At 41.5% G+C, this 26,128-nt stretch overlaps 1 protein-coding gene across 3 annotated transcripts; it reads right to left on the reverse strand.

Moving 5' to 3' along the window:
• Window positions 1–803: 803 nt before the first annotated feature.
• PSMA5 (proteasome 20S subunit alpha 5) lies at window positions 804–26,128 on the reverse strand. 3 transcript variants are annotated; one of them, XM_003892324.4, is made up of 9 exons: window positions 25,980–26,126; window positions 21,209–21,275; window positions 14,538–14,664; window positions 12,241–12,308; window positions 11,235–11,342; window positions 11,036–11,094; window positions 9,871–9,973; window positions 8,800–8,886; window positions 804–1,045 (listed from the first exon to the last, which is right to left on the reverse strand). In XM_003892324.4, the coding sequence occupies exons 1-9, from the start codon at window positions 26,006–26,008 to the stop codon at window positions 968–970; spliced, it is 726 nt and encodes a 241-aa protein (XP_003892373.1). In that variant the 5' UTR covers window positions 26,009–26,126; the 3' UTR covers window positions 804–967. The 3 variants fall into 3 exon arrangements, with proteins under 3 accessions (XP_003892373.1, XP_009212825.1, XP_021777541.1); XM_021921849.1 differs by lacking the exon at window positions 804–1,045 and adding an exon at window positions 1,053–1,478 and having other exon boundaries at window positions 25,980–26,128; XM_009214561.4 differs by lacking the exon at window positions 21,209–21,275 and having other exon boundaries at window positions 25,980–26,124.

Raw genomic sequence — 26,128 nt, forward strand, 5'->3', positions numbered from 1 at the left:
TGAGGCTGAGATACAATGATTCTTCAGTCTCCACCAGTCATACGATGGCAGCTCTAATGGGGAGAGTTCGTCATTCATTCCAAACTCTAATGTAAACTGCTTCTGAATTTTATAATTCTCTTCCTGATATGGCTGAGATTTGTAATTGATTGCCAGTAAGGCCAAGGTCATTAATTTAATTCTTAGTCCTTCACTTTGTAAACAAGGAAATCTCTTTCCAAATTGTCTATCAAGACCCAAGAACTGGTACAACACTGTTGATGGCTTATTCCAACCCATCAGTGTTTTGAGGAGGACCTCAAAACATGTTCTTCTGATAGTCAATTAGTAGCATCTCCTTATAAGAAAAGCAGCAAAAATACATGTTTGCTCAAGAAATTACAGGGCCAAAAATGGATTTACAGTGCTGTTAACATCTATTAACCACTGGGAAGAGCTGGACTAACATCTATTAACCACTGGGAAGAGTTCATTTATCAACACCAAGGGATTAATGGATATAGTTGATTCTGTTATAGAGCATCACTAAAACAGTTTTAGAACAGACATCTTCATAGAATAGGGATATTAATAATGCTATCCTTTTGGCCCACTAACATAGATTTCAAACAAAGACTGTATTACAATGGCTGGGTGCAGTGGCTCTCCCCTATAATCCCAGCACTTCAGGAGGCAGAGGCGGGAAGATCACTTGAACCCAGGAGTTCGAAACCAGCCTGGGCAATATAGTGAGACCTCATCTCTTTAAAAAAGAAAAAAGAAAAGAAAAAAAGACTATTAGAAGAGAAGAGTCTATTAACAAATATTTTAAAATCTTCTTTATTTCAGAACTGCCTTTATGTACAGACATCATTAAAAAAATGCACATACAATGGAGATTTTCCAAGGATCAGGAGTTGGAAATAAAATTTACGGACATTATTAAGAACTGAAATTGTCCCAGAGAAGTTCTGAGAATCAGGCTTCCTTAAATGTCCTTGATAACCTCTTCAAGTTCTTCCTTTGTGAACATGTGGAAATTCTGGCCAGGCTGCACTGTGGCTAGCTGGAAAGAAAACAGAAGGGTTAATAAGCTGGGCTCAGTTACCCTGCAGATGGCCCTACCATGGTCAGGAGAAGCTGTGTTGGTGATGCAGGTATTCATTAGGAACTAAGGGATCTGTTGTCCCAAGGCCTTCCCAGGCAGCAGGTCCCTAAAATAGCTCTCTGGCTCCAAAATAAAAATGCTTATTGACCAAATTTTCTATTTTAAGGTTAACTCACCACATCATACTTAACCAAATGCCTGGCATCACTGTCACTTCTTGAAGTCACTTCAACAGGGATCACAAAAGCAGCAGCAAAGTACATGGAGTCAGTACTTTTTTCTGTTAAAGACTCCTTTAGAATTATATTTGAAGTATATTTAAATACTTAAAAGTTGAGCTTGTGTGTTTGACTTCAGGTTACTTGGCCACTCTGTGCCTCTATTTCTTCATCTGTACAATGAGGACAATAAGAATAGCTAATTCACAGAGTAGTTGTGAGGATTAAATGTTAATATATGTAACGTGCTTAGACCATTGCCTACAACAAATAATCATTAACTACTGTCAGGTGTTTTCCCTAAAATTGTTTATGTGGCAAAACTTATCAAAAAAGTTTGTTGTTGTTGTTTTTTGAGACAGAGTTTCACTCTTGTTGTCCAGGCTGGAGTGCAATGGCATGATCTAGGCTCACCGCAACCTCCACCTCCCAGGTTCAAGCAATTTTCCTGCCTCAGCCTCCCTGTAGCTGAGATTACAGACATGCACCACCACGCCTGGCTAATTTTGTATTTTTAGTAGAGACAGTGTTTCTCCATGTTGATCAGGCTGGTCTCGAACCAACCTCAGGTGATCCACCCACCTTGGCCTCCCAAAGTGCTAGGATTACAGGCGTGAGCTACTACACCTGGCCTGTTATGTTTTTTAAAAGGACTGGCCAAGAAAATATTTCATTAACACTGGCATAGGAAATCAGTTGTGACTGCTGAAGATATCAGTAATAACTGGAAGTCCAGATGGTTAATTTCAAATTTAACTAACATGGCCAGGTTTTCCATTCTCTCTGCTGATCATGTCCCACAGTTTTAGGCAATACTGAGCAACAGGTGCCACATTTGCCTCAAAAGATGTGTGTTTTACATGTCATTTCCTCATAGTGTCTTTTTTTTTTTTTTTTTTCAGTTTTTAAAATTAAACACATGGCTGGAAACAGTAGCTCATGCTTGTAACCCCAGCACTTTGGGAGACTGAGGCGGGAGGTACACTTGAGTCCGAGAGTCAAAAACCAGTCTGGACAACACAGGGAGACCCCGTGTCTACCAAAAAAAACCCCCCAAAACTAGCAGGGGGTGTAGCAAATGCCTGTGTCCCACATACTCAGGAGGCTGAGGTGGGAGAATTGCTTGACCCTGGGAGATTAGGGCTGCAGTGGGTTGTGATCATCCCACTGCACTCCAGCCTGGGTGACAGAAAGAGGCCCTGTCTAAAACAATAAATTAATTAATAACAATTTTTTAAAAAATTATAAAGATAGTAGGGCATTTTAAAGTAATTTTCAGTCCTGATATTTAATATAACTTGAAAGTTGCGAGACAGAATTAGCATAATCCAGTTATATGATGTTTAGTATCCTCTAACTCATCTATAAGTAAAATTCAGAAAGACTGCTGCACATTTTAAGACACCCGATACCTGGGAACAGACTTAAAAAAAAAAAATGTTCTCCTCTCAAAGCTTGTAGTCTCCTCTAGATTCTCCTAAAAGATATATCTCCAATTACGTGAAATGTCAGAAAAGTCCCAAATATATTTGCAAAATATAGGTAAACAATTAGTTTACCATATAGACCATGAGTTCCATTCCAAGGATATGTAAACATACAAATATTACTGCTTCTTTTGGCCAGACATCGTAGCCTGTAATTCCTTTAATTCTGGCACTTTGTGAGGCTGGGGCAGGTGGATCACCTGAGGTCAGGAGTTTGATACCAGCCTGGCAAACATGGCAAAACCCCATCTCTACTAAAAATACAAAAATTAGTTAGGCACAGTGGCACGTGCCTGTAGTCCCAGCTGAGGCACAAGAATTGCTTGAACCTGGGATGTGGAGGTTGCAGTGAGCTGAGATCGCACCACTGCACTTTAGCCCAGGCAACAAAGTGAGATCCTATCTCAAATAAATAAATAAATAAATAAATAAATAAATAAATAAATAAATAAAAATGTTACTACTGCTTCTGTTAAGGTATATCTTTACTTGATGATCAATGACGTGAGGACACAGAAATACAAGGGCAATAATCTAAAGAGTTAGGGCCTAAAGAATTTCACTCATGACTCAGGCTAGCCTTCTCAAAACATTACAGGGGCTAAAAAGCAGAAACTGGGAAAACTCTTGAGTAGAACAGTCCTACAGAAGAACTGGAACACAAATCATACCATTAATAATAGAGTTTGAGCCAAGGACTGCTTTCAGGAAGTTGCTCATCACTAGATAAGTAAAAATAATCCCTTACATTTGCATAATAATAAATTTATTTGCATAATATGAAAGAAAATTTTCTATTTATTATCTCACTTTCAAAAAACACTTCTATGAGGCAGGTAGAACAGATATTGTCTTTCACTCTATTTCACCAATAATTAATTAATAAGCACCTGTGTATTAGTTACATGTACTTGTGACTAAGGATCCAAAGAAAGAAAGTCCATCTTATTTACTAAGTGCTAGATGCCAAATGTGTTCAATGTCAGGTAAGTGTTATAATAAAGCTAAGCATATGTATAAGAGTGATCTGGGGGAGCCCAGGAAGGCTTCAGGGAGAAGCAACTTTTGAGTTATGTATTAAAGCATGGCAAGAATGGGTCAGACAATCAAACACAGGAAGGGAAACAATGTGCAAATGCTCAGAACCACAAAAGAACATGATGTATTTGCAAAATTGAAAGTAATTCTGTATGGCTAGAGTGGAGGTTGCACATGGAATATGAAGTGAAAAGAAGAGGGAACAGGGGGGTCAGAGCCCATGGGAGACAGTACATTAAAGCGGTTAAAAGTATAAGACCTAAGACCAGACCTGGATTCAAATCCTGACTCTACCATTTACCTGTTGGCCCTACCCTCTCAAAGTCAGTTTCCTCTTCCGTAAAATAAGATTTTCGGAATAGGAATATCTATCTCATAGAAGTGTTGTGAAGATTAAGAGAAGTAATTGCATGTAAAATGCTTAGCAAAGTCTCTAATAGATTAAACAAATGACTTAAGTAGTAGTGAATTATGCCATGAAAAGAATTTTGGAATTTATCTCACAGACAACAGAAGTCAGAAAAGTTTTGTTTGTTTGTTTGTTTGTTTTTGAGACAGAGTCTTGCTCTGGAGTGTAGTGGCATGATCCCAGCTCACTGCAACCTCCGCCTCCTGGGTTCAAGCACTTCTCATGCCTCAGCCTCCTCAGTACCTGGGATTATAGGCGCATGTCACCGTGCCTAGCTAATTTCTTGTATTTTTATTAGAGACAGGGCTTTCACCATGCTAGTCTGGCTGGTCTTGAACTCCTGGCCTCAAGTGATGCACCAATCTTGCCTTACCAAAGTGGTGGGATTACAGGCGTGAGCCACCATATCCGGCCAGAAAATATTTTTTAAGCGGAGAACAATTAAGATTAGATGTAGCTTAGAAAATCCACTGTAGTAGCACAATGAGGAAAAAATGGACTGAAATGGAGGAGGGCAAGATTAATTAGGAGGCCTCTGAAAATATACAAGGTAGGGGAAAAATGGGGACCTGAACAAAAGAAGGCACTGGAAGTAGGGATGCAGACGGGACATTGACTTGGGAGTTATTTGTAAGGGAGCAAAGAAATGATTTGAGTAAAAGGGAAGGAAAATCAAAGTCTTCCAGGTTTCTCATGTGCATAACAAGTGCACTGGGGGTGTCATCAGCCAAAATTAGAAATATGGGAAGATGAAATGGTTTTTAAGAAAGATAATGATTTTAATTTTAGAACCGTCAAATTCGAGGTGAATGCCTCAAAAAGGTCAAATGATAGTTCCAAAGAGTGACCATGAAATCTGACAAATAAGAGTTATCTTACCAAGGAGCAGTCTCATGGAAATAATAAAAGCTGAAACAAATAGTAATGATTGAGGAGTAAATGAGAGGTGAAGCAGTGGAGATAAGACAGGTTCTATTTGGAGGAGACCTGGCAATAAAGGTGAAAAAATAGGATGGATGAAATAGCACTCAGCAATAAAATGTAACAGAATTGATGCAACATGGATGAATCTCAAAATCGTGCCAAGTGAAAGAAGTATAGTCCCTATAGTCACCTACAGTCCCAGCTACTCAGGAGGCTGAGGCAGGAGAACTGCCTGAGGCCTGGAGTTTAAGACCAGTCTGGGCAACACAGCAAGACCCCATCTCTAAAAAAATTAAAAAACATTAGCCAGGCCTGGTGTGTGCACTTGTAGTCCCAGCCACTAGAGAGGCTGGGGTGGGAGGACTACTTGAGCTCATGAGTTCAAGACCAGTCTAGGCAATATAGCCAGACCTCATCTCTTAAAAAAAACCAACGAAAACATTTATATGAAATTCTAGAACACAAAACAAATCTATAGTGACAAAAAGTAGATCAATATGGGGGAAGAGACTACAAAGTGACATGAGGGAACTTTTTGGGAGGATCGATATAATGACTGGGGTGACAGATATGGGGTAGTACATTTGTCAACATCTGCTGAATTGTAAACTTAAAATTGGTACATTTTACTGTATGTAAATTATATCTCAAAAAAGTTCATTAAAAGTAAGGACACTAGACAGAAGGAGGTATATATAAAGATTTTCTTTAAAAGAAAGATGTAAGATGTAACTTGGATTTTTTTTTTTTTTTTTTTTGAGACAGAGTCTCGCTCTGTTGCCCAGGCTGGAGTGCAGTGACACGATCTCGGCTCACTGCAAGCTCCGCCTCCCGGGTTCACTCCATTCTCCTGCCTCAGCCTCCGGAGTAGCTGGAACTAGAGGCACCCGCCACCATGCCCAGCTAATTTTTTTGTATTTTTAGTAGAGATGGGGTTTCACCATGTTGGCCAGGATGGTCTCAATCTCCTGACCTCGTGATCCGCCTGCCTCGGCCTCCCAAAGTGCTGGGATTACAGGCGTGAGCCACCGTGCCTGGCCGGATATTTTCCTTTTCTTAGGGGAAAAGGAGGGAGGCTGGAGCTCCAAGGAACAACTAATGGACTAAGAACTTACAGCAGATGGGTTCTAGAGCAGTGGCTCCCAAATGTTAGTCCTCCTTAGACTGACCTTTCACAGCAGCCTATGAAAGCTGGTTCTATGGGTGAGACATTCACCAACAATACCCTCCAGTATTCTCTAATCTTCTGTCCTTAACTAGTCAATCCCCCACTACGGATTAATCCAACCATCCATTTTCTCATGAGTGTAGTCAACAAATATCCTGGTAAGTACTAATTGGTTTAATTACTGATTTATAATTATAGCCTTGGTTGGCCTTTACATTTTATTTATTTATTTTCTGAGACAAAGTTTCGTGCTGTTGCCCAGGGTGGAGTGCAATCTTAGCTCACTGCAACCTGTACCTCCCAGGTTCAAGCAATTCTCATACCTCGGCCTCCCGAATAGCTCACCACACCCAGCTAATTTTTTGTATTTTTTTAGTAAAGCCGGGGTTTCACTATGTTGGCCAGGCTGCTCTTGAACTTCTGGCCTCACGTGATCTGCCTGCCTTGGCTTCCCAAAGTGCTGGGATTACTGGTCTCAGCTAGTAATATTTTAATATGGCCTAGCAATCCTTTTACTCTTCCCTGTCTTCTCTTTTCCCTATCCATAATGACTTTTCCAAATATTTCCCATTCTCAATTTTACTGTTGCATTCACCCACCCTCAGCAGACAACCTTACAATCACTAGGAAAATTCCGGGGAAATGTGGGACATCTCTCCAGTTTACCGCCAAGCCCACCTATCTTTACTCGTCATTACTTCCTTTTCTCCTGTCTACTCTTAGCATACTAAAAAAGGACATTCCCAAGCTGGTCCATACCTCTCCAGTCTCATCCCTTACCATCCCCCACCATCTTATACACATCCCACACCCAACAGTCAGACAAAACTTCAAAGTTTCCTTTACCCACAATGTTATTTTTACATCTTGAACCCTTTGCACATGTTGTCCCCTCTTCCTGGAATACCTTTCTGCTCCCTTTTCCAGACATCTCCTCTTCCAAGAAGCTTCCCTAATGCTTTAGTCTAAGTTACACATACGGGAATCTGTTCTTACTGACATTATAGAAGTATCACCCCAGGTTGGTTCTTATTATCTATATGTTCCCTGCACTACACAGTATACTACTTGAATAGGAATTGGATTTTCTGTGTCTGTATCCCTGGGCATCCAGCATAATACCTGCTATATAATGGGTACTCAGTATGATGCTGAATGAATTTTACTTTTCAAAACCAACTTTTTCATGTGTACCACCCCTTACCTCTTCTATAACTTTTCCATCACTATCCTAACCTCTCCTTTTATTTCTTTCAGGTTTTTTTTTTTTTTTGAGAGAGTCTCGTTCTGTCACCCAGGCTGGAGTGCAGTGGTAAAATCTCGGCTCACTGCAACCTCCACATCCTGAGTTCAAGCGATTCTCATACCTCAGCTTCCCAAGTAGCTGGGATTACAGGCATCCACCACCACGCCTAGCTAATTTTTGTATTTTTAGTAGAGATGAGGTTTCACCATATTGGGCAGGCTGGTCTTGAACTCCTGCCCTCAAGCGATCCACCTGTCTCAGCCTCCCAAAGTGCTGGGATTACAGACAACTGCACCCGGCTCTTTCAACATTTTTCTATAAGCTAGTTTCATCTCTGTTTATATTTTCAAGACTTCCCTATCCTTAAAACGACATAATCCTTTTATTGAATGCTACCTTCTGCCAACACAAATCAAACTTCTTAAGAAAGCAGCATACTCTTGTTTTCTCCACTCATCACCTCCCTTTCATTCTGTTTATTTTATTTTTGAGACAGAGTCTCCCTCTATCGCCCAGGTTGGAGTGCAGTAGCTCACTGCAACTTCCGAATCCTGGGTTCAAGCAATTCTCATGCCTCAGCCTCCCTAGTAGCTGGGACTACAGGTGTGTGCCACCACACCTGGCTAGTTTTTGTATTTTTGGTAGAGATGGGGTTTTGCCATGCTGGCCAGGCTGGTCTCAAGTGATCTGCCTGCCTTGGCCTTCCAAAGTGCTGGGATTACAGGCGTGAGCCACCTCGCCAGGCCTCATTCTTTAACTCACTGAATTCTGGCTTTTGCCAGCACCACTTTACTAAAGCTGTTTATTATTCAAAGGCTGTTAATAATTTCTTAGGAACTAAATATACAAAAATGTGATTTCTATGATCTATGTAGTCTTCAGCAATGCCAGCTATAATAGCTGAATAAAAAACAATAAAACAGCCAGGTGCAGTGGCTCTCACCTATAGTTCCAGCTACTTAGGAGGCTAAGGCAGGAGAACTGCCTGAGGCCAGGAGTTTAAGACCAATCTGGGCAACATAGCAAGACCCCATCTCTAAAAAAATTAAAAAACATTAGCCAGGCCTGGTGTGTGCACCTATAGTCCCAGCTACTCAAGAGGCTGGGGTGGGAGGACTACTTGAGCCCATGAGTTCAAGACCAGTCTAGTCTAGGCAACATAGCCAGACCTCATCTCTTAAAAAAACAAACAAAAAAAATTCAACAATAAAACAGAAAGTACCTCAATGTTTGTTGCATTCAGCTTCTCCTCCATTACTTGTTTGAGGATGATCAGTGAAGACTTGATGGCTTCTTTCAAAGTCATAGACTTGAAACAAAGAAGGCAAGAAGATGCCTATTAATTATACGCAATCCCTCCTTCCTTCAAAGATTTTCCCTTTATCTCACTGAAAAAAGTATGTAGCAAGTATGTCAAACATCTTACTTACTATGGTGCATTACAAGTATCTCCAGAACTCAAGTAAATGGCAAATAAGTAGAATACACTTTTTCAGGAAAAAAACCCCAAAACCTTATTGTGAGCCACAATAAAGCCACCAACCAAAGTAATCTTTGAAAAAGGGGAAAGGGATAGACTTATCTTGTGTACATTTGAATTCCTCTTTTAATTTAGAAGATAATATTATTGGCAATATCCTATGAACAATGCCCAAATGATCTAAGAGGTAGCCTAATGATTTAGAAAATTCATATTTACCCTGTTTTGTACCTAATTTCCTCCACATGTAAAATCAATATTATTAGGAGCTAATGTAAGCAGGCTTCTCCGTATGAACCACCTGAATAAGTACAGCAGCCTTCAATCACACCAATGAGTTACCCAAAACCAAATCTTCCCATCTCACAAAGAAAATACCAAATGCCCACTTGCTTCAAGAACCAATTGTAAAACGCTAAGTAAAGCTGTGGAGATAGAGGATAAACATATTGTGGTATACCCATACCACGGTATATTACTCAGCCATCAAATGGAAATACTGGTACAACATGAATGGATCTCAAAATCAGTGTTAAACAAAACAGATACAAACTGACTAATTGTTTAATTCCATTTATAACAAAGCATAAGAACAGACAAAACTAATGGACAGTGGTAAACATGGTTGTAAAGGAGGGAAAGAGATTGACTGGAATGTGGATGAGCATTTTTTTGGCGGTGATGAAAGTGTTACCTTGTTTTGCAATTGTCAAAACTCATAGAACTGAACTCTTAAGGTTTGCACATTTTATTATATGTCATTTATACCATGAATTAAAAAAAATAGTAAGAGTTGTGAGAATACTTAATTACCTTGTGGTAAACTTCTTGCAAGGAGCTTTGGGCACCCTCTGAAGCAGAGCCAATTGCACGAGCATCACACTGTACAAAGGTCCCAGATGGATCCATATGAAACCTGCAAAACCCCCAAAATGAGGACTAAAATGCTCAGGAGTGGTGGCACTTTATGTAACAAACGTCTCACTAAAACAAAGCACAAATGCTTGGCCCTGGAGCCAGGAGACACCACTGAAATATTGAGGCGGCCGGGCGCAGTGGCTCAAGCCTGTAATCCCAGTACTTTGGGAGGCCGAGACGGGCGGATCACGAGGTCAGGAGATCGAGACCATCCTGGCTAACACGGTGAAACCCTGTCTCCACTAAAAAATACAAAAAACTAGCCGGGCGAGGTGGCGGGCACCTGTAGTCCCAGCTACTCAGGAGGCTGAGGCAGGAGAATGGCGTAAACCCAGGAGGCGGAGCTTGCAGTGAGCTGAGATCCGGCGATTGCACCCCAGCCTGGGTGACACAGCGAGACTCTGTCTCAAAAATATATATATATATATTGAAGCACAGATCTAAAAGATGTTCTATGTCTGGAGAAACCAGACATTTTATAAAGTGTTTAAGAAAATTAGCAGCTTCCTTAGGGATTCAGAAGTATAGTATGTATAAATATGGTACTTGTTTATGCCTATCTTAGAAATATCTGAGGATGAGGATCAGATCAACATTCCAGAGCAAAGCTCTAAAACATACCCTGACTATAGTAACAAGTTACTTCTAATTCCTTCCAGAATTAGCACTGGTTCCAATAGAGGAATTCTTCATGGAATCCCCAAATTTGGGCAAACGGCATAGAATCACTAAACTTTAGTATTAGAAGCCATATATATATATACACACACACTTAACAATAGCCCTTTTTACAATAATCTTTTTTAAATACATTTTTTAAAGAGATGGGGTCTGACTCTGTTATCCAGGCTGGAGTGCAGTGACATAATCATAAGCTCACTACAGCCTGGATAACAACTCCCGGGCTCAAGAGATCCTCCTGCCTCAGCCTTCAAGTAGCTGGGACTACAGGTGTGTGCTAATATCTGGCTAATAGTCTACAATAATCTTCTCAGTCCCCACCCCAAATTAAAATAACTCCCCACAAAAGCATGGGGGAAAATTACAAAATGGTACTTACAGCTGAGGTCCTTTCTCATCAACTCCTCCAAATAACAATGCTACTCCAAAGGGACGAGACTAGAACCAAAAGGTAAGAGATAGTAAGATAAATGGCTATGAAGTAAGGAGTGAGAGGGGCTGGGAATGTTATGTTTACAGGACAAATGTCCTAAGTCCCACAGAACAATAAAAAAACTCGACACAAGTATCACACTCACCATGGCACCTGGATCTGCATCTTCTTCTCCAAACTGGAGAGCCAGATTGGACACAGCTTGGGTCACACTCTCCACTGTCATTGTCTCATTGTAGGTGAACCAGTGGTTCTAGAAGAAGAGCAAACCATGGTACACCCTTCTAATAAGGACACTGAGGCAGCCCACCATCTCACTACGCACATTCCTTTAAACTGGGATTGGAAACTGAAGGCTCAAATGTGGTTTTCTTAATTAACATTAACCCTGAGTACTTGGGAGTACATGAGAGGAAGAGAAATAGCTCTGGAAATAAACATTATCACAAGGACTCTAAGCAACGACAGACAAGAGAATTATTGCCTTGAAAAAGAGGAATATGCCCTGAAAGCACCAAGTTTACTCTTGTCAAAAACTAAAAGTGCCTCTTTCCCTCAAAGACTCAAGCTTATTCTGTTGATGTTTAAGTTAAATGACTTATTCTTACATAAGTACAGACAGCAAACTTGCAAGTAAGTGCAAAAAATTTTACCGTGAGATATATTTTTCTTACTAGCCTATCTCCAAGCAGCAGCTACAAAGTTTAAAAAAAACAGTATCCCTGACCAGTATTTGTCAGCTGGTACAAGTTATTACTCACCAGAGGAGGGCTGTTATTTGCAAGCCTGGCAACAAAGGCAGTTGAGGTGAGAATATCCTTTAACTATGTCCACCTCCTGCCATGATGCTCCCACAGAAAGTCAATTAGGAAACAATGCATTACAATGCATGCTTTATATAAGGCAAAGCCAAAAAAAAAAAAAAGGAAGACACTGTCAGCACTACTGACCAGAGCCTCTTTAAAACTGCAATGATCGGACAGCTAAACTCCAAGCCCCAGAAAGTTCTAACTGGGAATTCTACCCAAAATTACTCCCAAGAGCCACATCTAATATTGACACAGACACCTGCAGTATAGCCCAGGCAGCTACATAATCACTAAACAAGCAACTCAAGTATCCTGGTAAAAGGGAGATAATGCCAATTTTACCTGTGTCTCCACTCTGGCTTTATCAATTAAAGTCTTAGCATCAGCAATTAGCCCACTCATGGCACAACCTGCAATGTAAAAGCGACAGTGACCTAGTGGCCAAATCCTTGTAGAACTCTTTCATCCACTCAGGAAATCCTGAAATTCTGGAGTGGAACCATGGCAGCCATTCAGCTATCCCATGGCATTTTATACCCGAAAGTTTAGATAGGAAATGATCTGCCCTGAACCCAAGTATTAACGATGTTAGAAACAAAAAACCATCCACAATGACACACAAGTCCAGATGATAAAAATAAGTCCACAGAAAAGCAGCTAAACAAACATGAATTTCCACATATTACATCCCTAAACATCCCTTTAGCACTCTTTGTAGATGATGATACATTTTCAAACTAAGCAAACACGAATGTCCCAACCTGGGAGACAGAGAAAAGAAAATCACCTCACTATGGACTACAGTGGAGGACTCTCGAATAAATCAAAAGCCTTTTGCCTCTCTGTCCCAAACACAAAACAACTAGTTATATCAGAGAGTTTGCCTGATGGCCCAAGCCACCACAATTATGGCTATACTGTAATTTTACGCACCATGACTCAAATCTAAATCTCCAGTCTAAGTTTCTCTCCCAAGTTTCAGACATATAAAGCCAAATAACTTCCTTAATATATCTACTTGGACATATCACACACTCATTTCCCTTCTAGACCCCGTCTTCTTCCTTGGCCCTCACAACCAATCAGATCACAAGTTCTGTCAATTTCTATCTTCCTCTCCATTCTCTGGCTACTGTGTTAGTTAAAACCTCCACCATCTCTTTGTTTGGACTATTACAAGTTTTTAACTGGCCTCCCTGCCTCTAGTCTCAGCCCTCTTTAGTCTACCTTTAATATCATTATCAGAATGGCCTTTCTAAAATTGTAATGGGATCCTATTACCTCATTGCTTAAAACCCTTCCCATCCTTGCAAAAGGATTACATTGAAGCCTTTGGTGTGGTAAAAAAGGAATTCCGCTCTCTGACCAACTCATCTGTTGCTGCAGTTCATGTCCCAGTCCCACAAAACTGCTTGTGCTATGGTATTTTATATTTTACACCACGACGGCTTCAGTCATTTCTATTCCCTCTGACTAGAATGCTCTCCCTTGCTATACCCAGACACTTGTTTGCCTTGTGTACACTTCCTTATCTTTCAGAATTAAACTCAGCTAAAAATCACTTTCATGGAATCCTTTTCTGAAAGCCCCACTACCACTGACTCCAGGCAAAACTAATTATTTCTTCCTTTATACTCCTACTGAGAACACACTAGAGTCTTTCTTAATACTTTTGTCACTTAATTGCATTGACTTACTTACATGTCCACCACCACAATTAGACTGTATGCTCCTGGAAAACAAGGACTATGTCTTATTCCTTTCTATTCCCTGGTATCTAGCATAATGTCTGGCACATTGTAGGCTCTCAATTTGTTGAATGTAGTGACACTGAGCTACCTTCAAAAGACAAGTGACTCCAGTTAAAGAAGACACAATGTTCCAATCTTAAAAGATAAAATCTCAGTTTCTATATCTATGAAAGAGATAGTATCAAGCTTCCAGAGTCACCATGCATTTGGTTCTGATGCCTTCAAGCAATTAATTATTTTGCCAATGATTCATTAATTAGATGACTAGACAGGTTAAGAAAATTTAGATAGCCAAATAAAATGGCATTCTATAAATAACTAGAACTACTCACCCTGTAATACTATTATACAATGATGTCAGAAGTCAAGGCAGGGGAATTAAAGACCAAAAAAGTGGGTAGAGGGAACAAGGAATACAAAGATAATCTGAAAACAAAGGAGGAAGACTGATCTAGTCAAGTCTATATTATTCTTATAACTTGTAGTCACTCCAAAGATCTTTGAGAATTCCTCTTTTCTCAATGGACACTCCAGCTTCCCATACATAATCCTGTGCTCTGGTGGCCTTCTACTAGAGCAAATATTATGCATCAGTAAAGACCCAACCATCGTAAGGAGCTGGCCTATGATTCAACCTTTGCATATTTCAACAACCATCACATTTACCAAGTCTAAATTTGAGGGGAAAGGTACTTCTGGGAGTAGGTTAAACAAAAATGAGCCCTGCAACAGCCTCCTACTCCTACATTTACGCATTCTGGCCTACTGCCTGGAAAATAATAGCGAACAAGGGGATAACGTGTTCATTTCATAAACCTTCCTTGGAACATCACAGAGGACTAATTAACCAGACCAGGTCCTACAGAACAGCTTTCCTCCACTCCTTACCTATGTGAGCATCAATCTCTACAATTTTCTCAATGCTGCTGGGCTCCATCAGTGGGGAAGTAATTCTCTTCTCCACAGCTAGGCACACACCCTCTGATGTCTGGATCCCAATGGCTGTAGAACCAAGCTAAAGAGAAACATCTTATGATTACCATATACAGGTCAAATAACTGTCTCACATACTCACCAGATAGCTCTCTGTAAATCTTCACATGATAGAAACTTCAATTGGCCACATCTTATAGGCAGAAAGAAGGAGCACCCTAATATACTCTAAGTAATTAATATGCTATTCCTGTCAATAGCAAGAATATTGATTTACAGAAAAAAGTTCTTTTTTTCTCCCTTAAATTTTTTTTAAGTTTTTAATGTTTTCTTTATAATTTACCTAGGTAATTTCTAGAACCCCAAAAGAGTAAGTTCAACAAAGTCTTTCAAACATTGGAAAAATCCATTCTCTAATGCCAATATTTGGAGGAGGGAGGATTCAAAAGTTCTAAACATAGTGGGCAAGAAAGTAATAAAACTCTTAATGTCTTTTCTGGACCCGGTCTCTTTTCACCTCTTACATCTGTCTTGGTCTGTCCCAAGAGGTGATATTCCCCAACCTACCTGACCTCCAAAAAAGTAATAAAGGAAGGTAGGGAGGGACAAAAAGAACCACCACCATCATCACCACCAACAGTGTAAAACTATTAATTATTTAAGGTCGCTAGAAGTCCACAATATACCTGGAATTCATCTCGTTATCTCTATGTAACACCCAGCCATCTGCTACTCCTCTATGCCCATTTCGTGCAAAATGAGGATGACAATAATAACAAGAAGGGTAAACATATTATGTATTACAAAATGCTTAAAATGGTGCCTGCCAAAGATGAACAAATGTTATTCATATTCCATGCCTAGATTACTTCAATAACCTCTCTCATCTTTAATCTCTCTCTCAATGTATCTCTCATGTTATAGCCTGACTGATCTAATAAAATGCTATTATCATTATATTTCTTCTCTCAAGAATTAACATCACCCTCAACTGCCTATAATATAATATCCAAATAAACTTCCAGAGCCTTCATATCCTGATGCCACTTTTCCCTTCCAACTTCATTACTCGTTATTCTCCAACAAAATCCCTCAGGTATAGCCCAACCCACTTGCTCAAGCCACATTATCTCCTACCCTTGCACCCCTCTGCTCATGCTGTCTCCCCTGGAATACATTCTTCCTTTCCTCTATCCAAATTTCACTCACAAAGCCTTCCATGACTATGTTTTGTGCTTTGAATTCCCATTATATTCAGTTATTTCTACAAAGTAATCACTGCCAAGTGTGAGCATTGCAAAGGGTTCCAAAGAATCCCATGAATCTTTATGTATAACTTGCTTAACATGTCTGCAGACTGAATGATCATTTCACACACATATATATTATTTTTCAAATGTGTTAAGTTGTGACTTTATTTAGAAGTGTTATTAAATGTACACCAGCTTTTTAGCATGTATTTTCTTAATCAGTGGATACCTGCATAACTACAGGAGATGAACTGTCAAAAAATTTTATGTAAAAAAATGAGTACTCAGGTTGGGCACAGTGGCTCATGCCTGTAATCCCAGTACTTTGGGAGGCTGAGGTGGGCAGATTGCATGAGTCCAGGAGTTCGAGACCAGTCTGGGCAACATGGTGAAACTCTGTTTCTATAAAAAATACAGTAATTAGCCAGGCTTGGTGGCATATGCCTATACTCCCAGCTACGCAGGAGGCTGAAACGGTAGGACTGCTTGAGCCCAGGAGGCAGAGGTTGTAGTGAGCCAAGATCATGCCATTGTACTCCAGCCTGGGCAACAGAGTGAGACCCCATCTCAAAAAATAAATAAATAAAAATGAAGGCTCACATTTCTAGTTAAAGGTGTAGACTAATGACATACATTTGTTCCACGCCTTCCTTAGGTCTGTTAATGTAAGATTAAAGGACTTTTAAAAAGGCATAAATCCACTATAACAGAGAGTGGGACAAGACACAGCAACAAAACTTTGAAGCTGAAAAGAAGATAGGTTAGTGATACCCGAGTAATCCAAATCTAAACCAGCAGTAAAGAAAGTAAAGAAACAACTTGATTTTTATCACAGGACCTCACAAAAGGAAATGGTGGCAACAAGGACTTCTGGAAATGGAAATGAACAAGCAGCTAAAAACTGCAAGATGGTTCAGTGTTTAAGAAACAGATTCCCAGATGCCCTCCCCTATGCTGTAAAGCTAGATGACTGCACCTCCCCCACTCCTGCAGAAGACTCCAGGCTTATTCTCTGGAGACCGTAAAACAGAGGGTCTTTGGATTGGGGACACCAAGCACAGTCTAAGGCAGGAATCATGTACTGAAAACAGGGTAAATATGTAAAAATTTACAAACTGAGTGTTAAGAACCTCAGCCTTCTTTCCCTACTCAGCTCTCAGAAGCCAGCAGCCAGAAATACCCTCCCGGAATGAAATGAGAAGAGGCAGTTTTCTTCTCAGCAATGTTTTTCAAACTTTTTGACCAAAAGCCACAGTAAGGAATACATTTGCTTTCATAACTAAAACCCACAAATAAATACAAATACATAACAGAAACAAAATTTCATGAAAAAAACCACTCACCACTACTATGGGCAAGGCATTTTGATATCTACTGCTCTGTTTCACTTAAAAAAGAAATCTGGGCCAGGAGTGGTGGCTCATGCCTATAATCCTAACACTTTGGGAGGCTGAGGCAGGAAGATCACTTGAGCCCAGGAGTTTGAGACCAGCCTGGGCAACATGGCAAAACTTTACCTCCATGAAAAATTTTTAAAAATTACCTGGGTGTAGTGGCACGTACCTGTAGCTGGGGGCTGAGGTGGCATGGTCACTTGAGCCTGAGAGGTTGAGGCTGCAGTGAGCTGTGATCATACCACTGCACTCCAGTCTAGGTGACAGAGTGACACTCTGTCTCAAAAGAAATGCTCCTCATGACCACTAAATTTATTTTAGTATCTCCTAATAAGCCTAGACCTACAGTTTGAAAAACATAGCTCTAAGGAATCTGATCAGTTCAAAAGGAAAAAAAATATTTTAGACAGGGTCTCACTCTGTTGCCCAGGATGGAGTGCAGTGGCACAATCACGTCTCATGGAGTACCAACCTCCCAGGCTTACGAGATACTCCCACCTAAGCCTCCAAAATAGCTAAGACTACAGATGTACACTACCACACTCAGCTAATTTTTAAAATTTTTTGTGAAGACAAGGTCTCACTATGTTGCTCATGCTGGTCTTGAACTCCTAGACTCAAGCAATCCTCCTGCCTCAGCCTCCCAAAGTGCTAGGATTACAGGTGTGAGCCTTGCCCAGCCTAATTTTTAAAATTTTTTCTAGACACGGGCTATGTTGCCCAGGCTAGTCTTGAACTCCTAGGCTCAAGTGGTCCTCCTGCCTCAGTCTCCCAAAGTGCTGGGATTATAGGGATGAGCAACAATGTCCCACAGGGAAAAAATTTTTCAAGAAAAATTAGAAAATGGTTGAAGAAAAATAAGACATTTCATCCATAAAACAAGAACAGGATGCTAAGAAGACGAAAAGAAACAAAAGAAGTTGGAAATTTAAAATTATTTCTGGCCAGGCGCGGTGGCTCATGCCTATAATCCCAGCACTTTGGGAGGCTGAGGCGGGCGGATCACCTGAGGTCAGGAGCTCGAGACCAGCCTGACCAACATGGAGAAACCTCAACTCTACTAAAAATGCAAAATTAGCTGAGCGTGGTGGCGCATGCCTGTAATCCCAGCTACTCAGGAGGCTAAGGCAGGAGAATCTCTTGAACACGGCAGGCGGAGGTTGCAGTGAGCCAAGATCGCGCCATTGCACTCCAGCCTGGGCAACAAGAGCGAAACTCCAACTCTAAATAAATAAATAAATAAATAGTTTCTACAATACTATTGGAAAATGGGTTCTACCAAATTGAGCAAATAAATAAAAAAAGATTACATGGGGCCTAACACAAGAGGGAGTTAAAGGGAACGCCTAGAATGATCTCACAGAAAATGAAGTCCACAGCTATGCAGGAGGCCCAGAGAATGACCAGTCCAGATTGGAGCAGGTTAGAAGGCTCCAAGATTTCATTAAGAATCCTTAATAGGGCACTCTGGCTCATATCCATAATCCCAGCACTTTGGGAGGCTAAAGTGGGCGGATCACTTGAGCTCAGGAGCTCAAGACCAGCCTGTGCAACACAGCGAAACACCGTTTCTACAAAAAATACAAAAATTTAGGCCGGGCGCGGTGGCCCACATCTGCAATCCCGGCACTCTGGGAGGCCGAGGCAGGTGGATCACAAGGTCAGGAGTTCGAGACCAGCCTGACTAATATGGTGAAACACCATCTCCACTAAAAATACAAAAATTAGCCAGGTGTGGTGGCACATGCCTGTAATCCTAGGTACTCAGGAGACTGAGGCAGGAGAATTGCTTGAACCTGGGAGGCAGAGGTTGCAGTGGGCTGAGATAGCACCACTGCACTCCAGCCTGGGTGACAGAGTGAGACTCCGTCTCAAAAAAATAAAAAAATAAGCCAGGCATGGTTGTGCATACCTGTAGTCCCAGCTACTTTGGGGGCTGAGGCGGGAGGATCACTTGAGCCTGGGAGATTGAGGCTGCAGTGACCTGAGATGCACCACTGCATTCTAGCCTGGCTGACAGAGCAAGACTCCGTCTCAAAAAAAAAAAAAAAAAAAAGGGAATCCTTAATAGGACACTTAATTTGCCTGAATGTTTTGAGAGGATACATGTAACCTAGAGAGACTTTGGGATGCATTATTGATCATCCTAAATTAAGCAAATATTTTTAAAAAGAGAATTATTAACTCCAAGAAAAACAATGTTGTGCAGAAACAGAAAAACAATTATAAAACACAAAATGGCTCAGCTGTGAAAAGCATTTACAGTCATACTAATGTAACTAGTGACTAATGATCTAACAAAATTATGATATTCATGATATATATGGAGAGGGTCACCCTATCCCCACCTCAGAAGACAATTGTGTGTGGTGGGGACTAGGGGTGTGGGGTTGGGGCAGAAATCTTCATCCTTCATAATGAAAAGTCCATGGATAATGCCTAACAAAAAAACCATAAACCACTGTTGTAGAGATACGGAGGTACATGCCTAGAACATTACCAGCTGAAACAATTTGAAGTGTTGCCTCTGAAAAGCTGAACATAGAGGATGCAGGCCTCAAGAACTGCTATTTTTGTTACAAGGTTCATAGAACTACTTTGCCTTTTGACTCTGAAACTACATGCATGTATACCTTAAAAATCAAACAAATATATAATCAGCAACCATTGCCAGAAAACTTAATTTAGCACTTAATTGTTCTCTAATTGTTTCATTTATAGTATACTGATCTTGAATTCCCAACTGAACAGAGTAGGATAGAATTCATATATACTTTTAATCTAGAAGAGTGATTCTCAACTGGGGGCCCTTTTGTCCCCACCAGACATTTGGCAAAGTCTGGAGACATTTTTGGTTGTCACAACTGAAAGAGTGCTACCGGCATCTAATGGGTAGTATCCAGGAATTGATAAACATCCTAAAATGCACAAGATGGCCCTCTACAACAAAGAATTATCCAGTTCAGGCCAGGTGTGGTGGCTCACACCTGTAAATCCCAACACTTTGAGAGGCTGAGGCAGGAGGATTGCCTGGGCCCAGGAGTTTGAGACCAACTTGGGCAACATAGCAAGACCACATCTCCACACACACACACACACACACAAAAGCCAGGCATGGTGCATACATCTGTATCCTAGCTGCTAGGGAGGTTAAGGTGGGAGGAAAACTTGAGCCCAGGAGTTAGAAGCTGCAGTGAGCTAAGACGGTGTCACTGTACTCCAGCATGGGTGACAGAGTAAGACCCTGTTTCTAAAAAAAACTAAAACAAATCTCTTTAGTCCCTAAGGTGTCTTTACCAACAAGAATACAAAGGTGGGCCAGACGTGGTGGCTCACGCCTGTAATCCCAACACTTTGGGAGGCTGAGACGGGCGAATCATTTGAGGTCAAGGGTTCGAGACCAGCCTGGTAGTAAAACCCCATCTCTACTAAAAATTTAAAAAAGTTAGCCGGGCGCAGTGGCACATGCCTGTAATCCCAGCTATTGGGAGGCTGAGGCAGGAGAATCACTTGAACCCAAGATGCGGAGGTTGCAGTCAGCTGAGATCACGCCACTGAACTCCAGCCTGGGCGACTGAGAGAGACTCCATCTCAAAAAAGAAAAGAAAAGAAAAGAATACAAAGGTAGTCAGATACATGATTTGCTAAAGAAAACAAAACAGAAAAAGTAATACAAGTGCTAATTCTGGACTTCTGTATCCCTCTTTATAGCTAAGAGGATCAAAAGCACAAATATGTCCCTCCACCCCCACTGAGAAAAAGCTATTAAGATAATTATGAAGCAGTTAACTGCTCAAAAAGTTTTAAAATACATATTAGGAATAGGATTGAAACTGTTATAAAAATGGTTAACAGTGGTTGCCTACAGGGATGTAAGAACATTTTTTAAAGGAATGGTTAGACCACATTTACTCCAAGTGTTCTGCCAGCAAAATGTTAGGTAGCCATGAAATTTCAGGAACTATGCTACTTGCTACTATACCTTGATAGCCTCAATGGCATACTCCACTTGAAATAATCTTCCTTCGGGAGAAAAAGTATTCACGCCCCTATAATTTAAAAAAAGTTATTAATTATACTCATAAAAACTAGTCATGTAGACACTGAATTCAAGTTCCTTGACAACTAGCTCAGATAGCTACAGAATATGCATGCTGTCATTATTCTCTACTTCGCCCACAACAATCTGTAGCATTTTTTGTACATTAACAGTTTCTCAAGGGAATGGAACCTATATATAGAATGCTTCTGCCCCACTCCCAGAAAGTCTTCCCAAACTGGTGAAATGAGAGCAAGTGACTTTTCTGCCTCAATCCTGAATCAACCTGGGTCCATTCTGAATAGACTTGCCAGTTCCTTTGGTAAGTTCATGCCCCAAAACTATCAGCCAATTTCCAAGAAAATGTGCATTTTTCCTTATCCTCTTCCCATAACATGCATATGATGTTAATATCTGGGGTTAACACTCTTCTTTCCATTCTCAATGCCCTCATTACTGTTCACCTAACTTTTGTAATAGTCTCCTAACAGGTATTGACTCGTGGAGCAAGTCCGAAGTGTTTTTCCCCTAATTCAGACAATCTCTATAAAACACAGTTATTACTTTTTTGTTTTTTTATTTGAGACAGAGTCTCGCTCTGTTGCCCAGGCTGGAGTGCAATGGCACGATCTCGGCTCACTGTAACCTCTGCCTCCCGGGTTCAAACAATTCTGCCTCAGCCTTCCCAGCAGCTAGGACTACAGGTGCATGCCACCACGCCCAGCTCATTTTTGTATTTTTAGTAGAGATGAGGTTTCACCATATTGGCCAGGCTGGTGTCGAACTCCTGACCTCGTGATCCACCCACTTCAGCCTCCCAAAGTGCTGGGATTACAGGTGTGAGCCACCGTGCGTGTCCCAATTTCTTTCTTTTTTTTTAGACTGAGTGTGCTCTGTCACCCAAGCTGGAGTGCGGTGGTGCGATTCCGGTTCCCTGCAACCTCCATCTCCTGGGTTCAAGCAATTCTCCTGCCTCAGCCTCCCAAATAGCTGGGATTACAGATGCCCGCCACCATGCCCAGCTGATTTTTGTATTTTTAGTAGAGATGGGGTTTCACCACGTTGGCCAGGCTGGTCTCAAACTCCTGACCTCAAGTGATCCGCCCACCTCAGCCTCCCAAAGTGCTGGGATTACAGGCGTGAGCCACTGCGCCCAGCCCTAATTATTACTTTTTAGTAAAAGTTAGTCACAGGTACATTTCTCTACTTACTTATATGAATTACTATTGTTATCTTAACAGACTGAGATCCATGTAGTTCCTAATTCTAACCTAGTGAATTCACTCAACATTTATATAAATTACATGTCAGACTGCTTTTCTCTCTAAAACACTTCCCCTTAACACTTAACACTTTCCACCTTTCCTTGCTCAAGTGTGCTGGAAATCCCTACGGAGAAGAGGCACCAAACATGGTCTCAGCTATAAAAGCTTTGAGCACACAATGGACACAAAAAATATGTGAACAAATGAATGAGATGGTTGCAATCCGTGGTTTATGGAGTCTGGACTTCACAACAGGTAACATGTCATATAGCAGTGCTTTTGGCCTGGCGTGGTGGCTCATGCCTGTAATCCCAGCATGTTGGGGGGTTGAGGCGGGCAGATCAGCTGAGGTCAGGAGTTCGAGACCAGGCTGGCCAACGTGGTGAAACCCCGCCTCCACTAAAAAAACAAAAATTAGCTGGGCGTGGTGGCAGGCGCCTGTAATCCCAGCTACTTGGAAGACTGAGGCACGGGAATCACTTGAACCCAGGAGGCGGACATTGCAGTGAGCCAAGATGGCACCACTGCACTCTAGCCTGGGTGACAGAGTGCTAAGCACCAGTTACTTCCAAATCTCTATTACCAGTTTTACCTCTTTCCTAACTAATTTAAATGTTTGCCAAACATTTCCACTTGCATATCCCATTAGCACTTAACACTTAACGCCTTTCAGTTTGAAATATTATCTCTTTAAATCCAGTCACCTTGCAAAATTGACTTCATCTCCTGCCATTCCTATTTCAGTTTTATTTTAAAACACCTCTGATCTTCCAGTGTTCCCAAGATAGGAAGTTCTGAATGATCTGACTCATTCCTCCTCATCTTTTCCCATATCCAACTATGTGGTAAGTCATACCAATTCATATCAATTCCTCCTCCACAGTAACACATCACTCTTCCTTCTCAATGCCCTCATTACCTTTCACCTAACTATTGTAATAGCCTAACAGGTATTGACTCACTTTTCCCTAATTCAGACAATTAATCTCTGTAAAACACAATTATTATTTAACAGCACACAGTTGCCTACAGAACTAGGACCCAAACTCCTTAGCCTTGTATTAAAAACCATTCAATATCTAGCAGCATCCTGTTTTTCCCATTATCTCCTGCTGTTCCCATACATGTATCATATGTGCTAGTCAGACTGGACTTTTCCCAAAATGCTTTGTGCTTTTCCATTGCCCCTCCTTCATTTATCCCATATTCTCCAACTCAAAACTAGTGATCTCACTGTCTTTATTAAATTCCTACTCTTTCAAGAGACCTAGTTTAAATGTCAGCTCCTTTGTGAAGTTTTCCAAGATCCTCTCATATTGCATGCAATCCCTCATCAAAAACTCAATGGTATTGATTTGAGTTTCTCTAATGGCATTAATATATTTCTGACTCACACTATAGTTACTTCTATAAACAATTTTTTTTTTTTTTTTGGAGACAAGATCAGCACCACCACACCTGGCTGATTTGTTTTTAATGTTTAGTAGAAACGAGGTCTCACTATGTTGCCCAGGCTGGTCTCCAGCTCCTGAGCTCAGGCAATCCTGCCTCGGCCTTCCAAAGTGCTGGAATTACAGGCATGAGACACTGTGCCTGTAAACAATTCTTTAAGAGTCTCAGGCTGGGCGAGGTGGCTCTCACCTGTAATCCTAGCACTTTGGGAGGCCAAGACAGGTGGATCACGAGGTCAGGAGTTCAAGACTACCCTGGCCAAGATGAGGAAACCCAGTCTCAACTAAAAATACAAAAATTAGCCGGGCATGGCGGCACCGACTGTAATCCCAGCTACTCAGGACGCTGAAGCAGAGAATTGCTTAAACCTAGGAGGCTGGCCAGGCGCGGTGGCTCATGCCTGTAATCCCAGCACTTTGGGAGGCCAAGGCGGGTGGATCACGAGGTCAAGAGATCGAGACCATCCTGGCCAACACGGTGAAACCCCATCTCTACTAAAAATACAAAAATTAGCTGGGCGTGGTGGCGCGTGTCTGTAGTCCCAGCTACTCGGGAGACTGAGGCAGGAGAATGACTTGAACCCGGGAGGTGGAGGTTGCAGTGAGCCAAGATCATGCCACTGCACTGCAGCCTGGCGCCAGAGCAAGACTCCCTCTCGTCTCAAGAACAAACAAACAAACAAAACCTGGGAGGCGGAGGTTGCAGTGAGCCAAGATCACATCACTGCACTCCAGCCTGGGCGACAGAGCGACTCTGTCTCAAAAGAGTCTCCTATATGAGAGCAAGGAGCTTGATTTTGTCCATTGCTGTAGCACCAGCACCTAGAACAGTGCCTTGTTCACAGCAAGCACTCAAGCACATTAACTAAGAGAATAAAAAGGGATGTATTTTAGGCCGTCTTGGGAAGACAGAAAAATAAGTAACAAAGCAGTCAATACATATGTTAAGTAAATTGCCACAAAATTTAATAAATGATTTCTGATAAGGATAACAATTTCTATCATACACACCCTAACTCAAAATTATATGTCACCCGAGGATGATTCTCTTCAATGTTCTGGAAGTTAAATATCGACCAACAAAGTCACTTTGTAGGACAGTGGGGAAATATGTCAAAACTTCACACACATCTTCTATGAGTCAGTAAAAAAAGATGAAAAAGTGGTAACTGCAAGTGGTCAGCACATACTTGACAGGATCAGCATATACTTGACAGGAAATGCAGCTTCTGACACCACTCAGTACAAAGAAAATGTCTGCCTTCCCTGACTTTAAAAAAAAAACTTAGTAGCTATGTAAAAACTTAACTCATGAAAATAGAAACTGAAAGTAAAAATGTCTACAGCATAAATATGTACAACTTAATATTGTGCACATTTTCACACCACAAGTTTTTTAAAATTTGCTTTAAACTTTTAAAAAGTCAGAAAAATTTTGGTCAGTTGGAATCAGCATGATGAGAAATCTCTTGAAAACCACTCTAAATTCCAGTTCCTATAAAATCAGACTCCAGACAATATATCCAGCCAAAGCTACGACTGCGTTCGCGCTTCTGCAGAAACTATATACCGCAGCATGCCCTACTACAAACCAGTTGCTTTTTCTGCCAGGAGGCACGTTTAACTTTTTGTTTGTTTGTTTAAGGCAGTCATACTAGGCACGAAAAGATGAACGGGGCAAGGGGTGACCCTTGGCCCTCTCCGGGTTCAAGTTAGGAGTACCGGCTCCTCACGCCTTCTTTACCAAGCACAAGTCGGAGCTTCTCGCTTCCGCACTGAGTTAGGACCCAGGGGGTGACTCAGCGGTAGGACAAGTGCCCCCGATGTGGTCTAGCTTGGGGAACCACGGCGGGCGCCTAAGGAGGGCAAGAGATCCCCAGGTCCGGCCAATCTCGGGTTCCTGGGGAGCCCCATGACACGGCAGAACCCAGGCCGCGCGGCCAGGTCCCGGGCCTGCCCACCCGTAATTCCCACCCGACGTCCCCCAGCCGCACGGACCTGTCGTACTCAGACCGGGTGAGAAACATGGCGAGGGCAGCAGGAGGCAGCGGCTACGCGGGGATTCTGAGGACCAACAGCACTCCACCGGCACCCAACTCACCCACACCGCCACAGTACCAAAGACCAACTGCGCGTGCGACCGCGAC

The sequence above is a fragment of the Papio anubis genome, chromosome 1, assembly GCF_008728515.1.
Source record: "Papio anubis isolate 15944 chromosome 1, Panubis1.0, whole genome shotgun sequence".
NCBI lineage: Eukaryota > Metazoa > Chordata > Mammalia > Primates > Cercopithecidae > Papio > Papio anubis.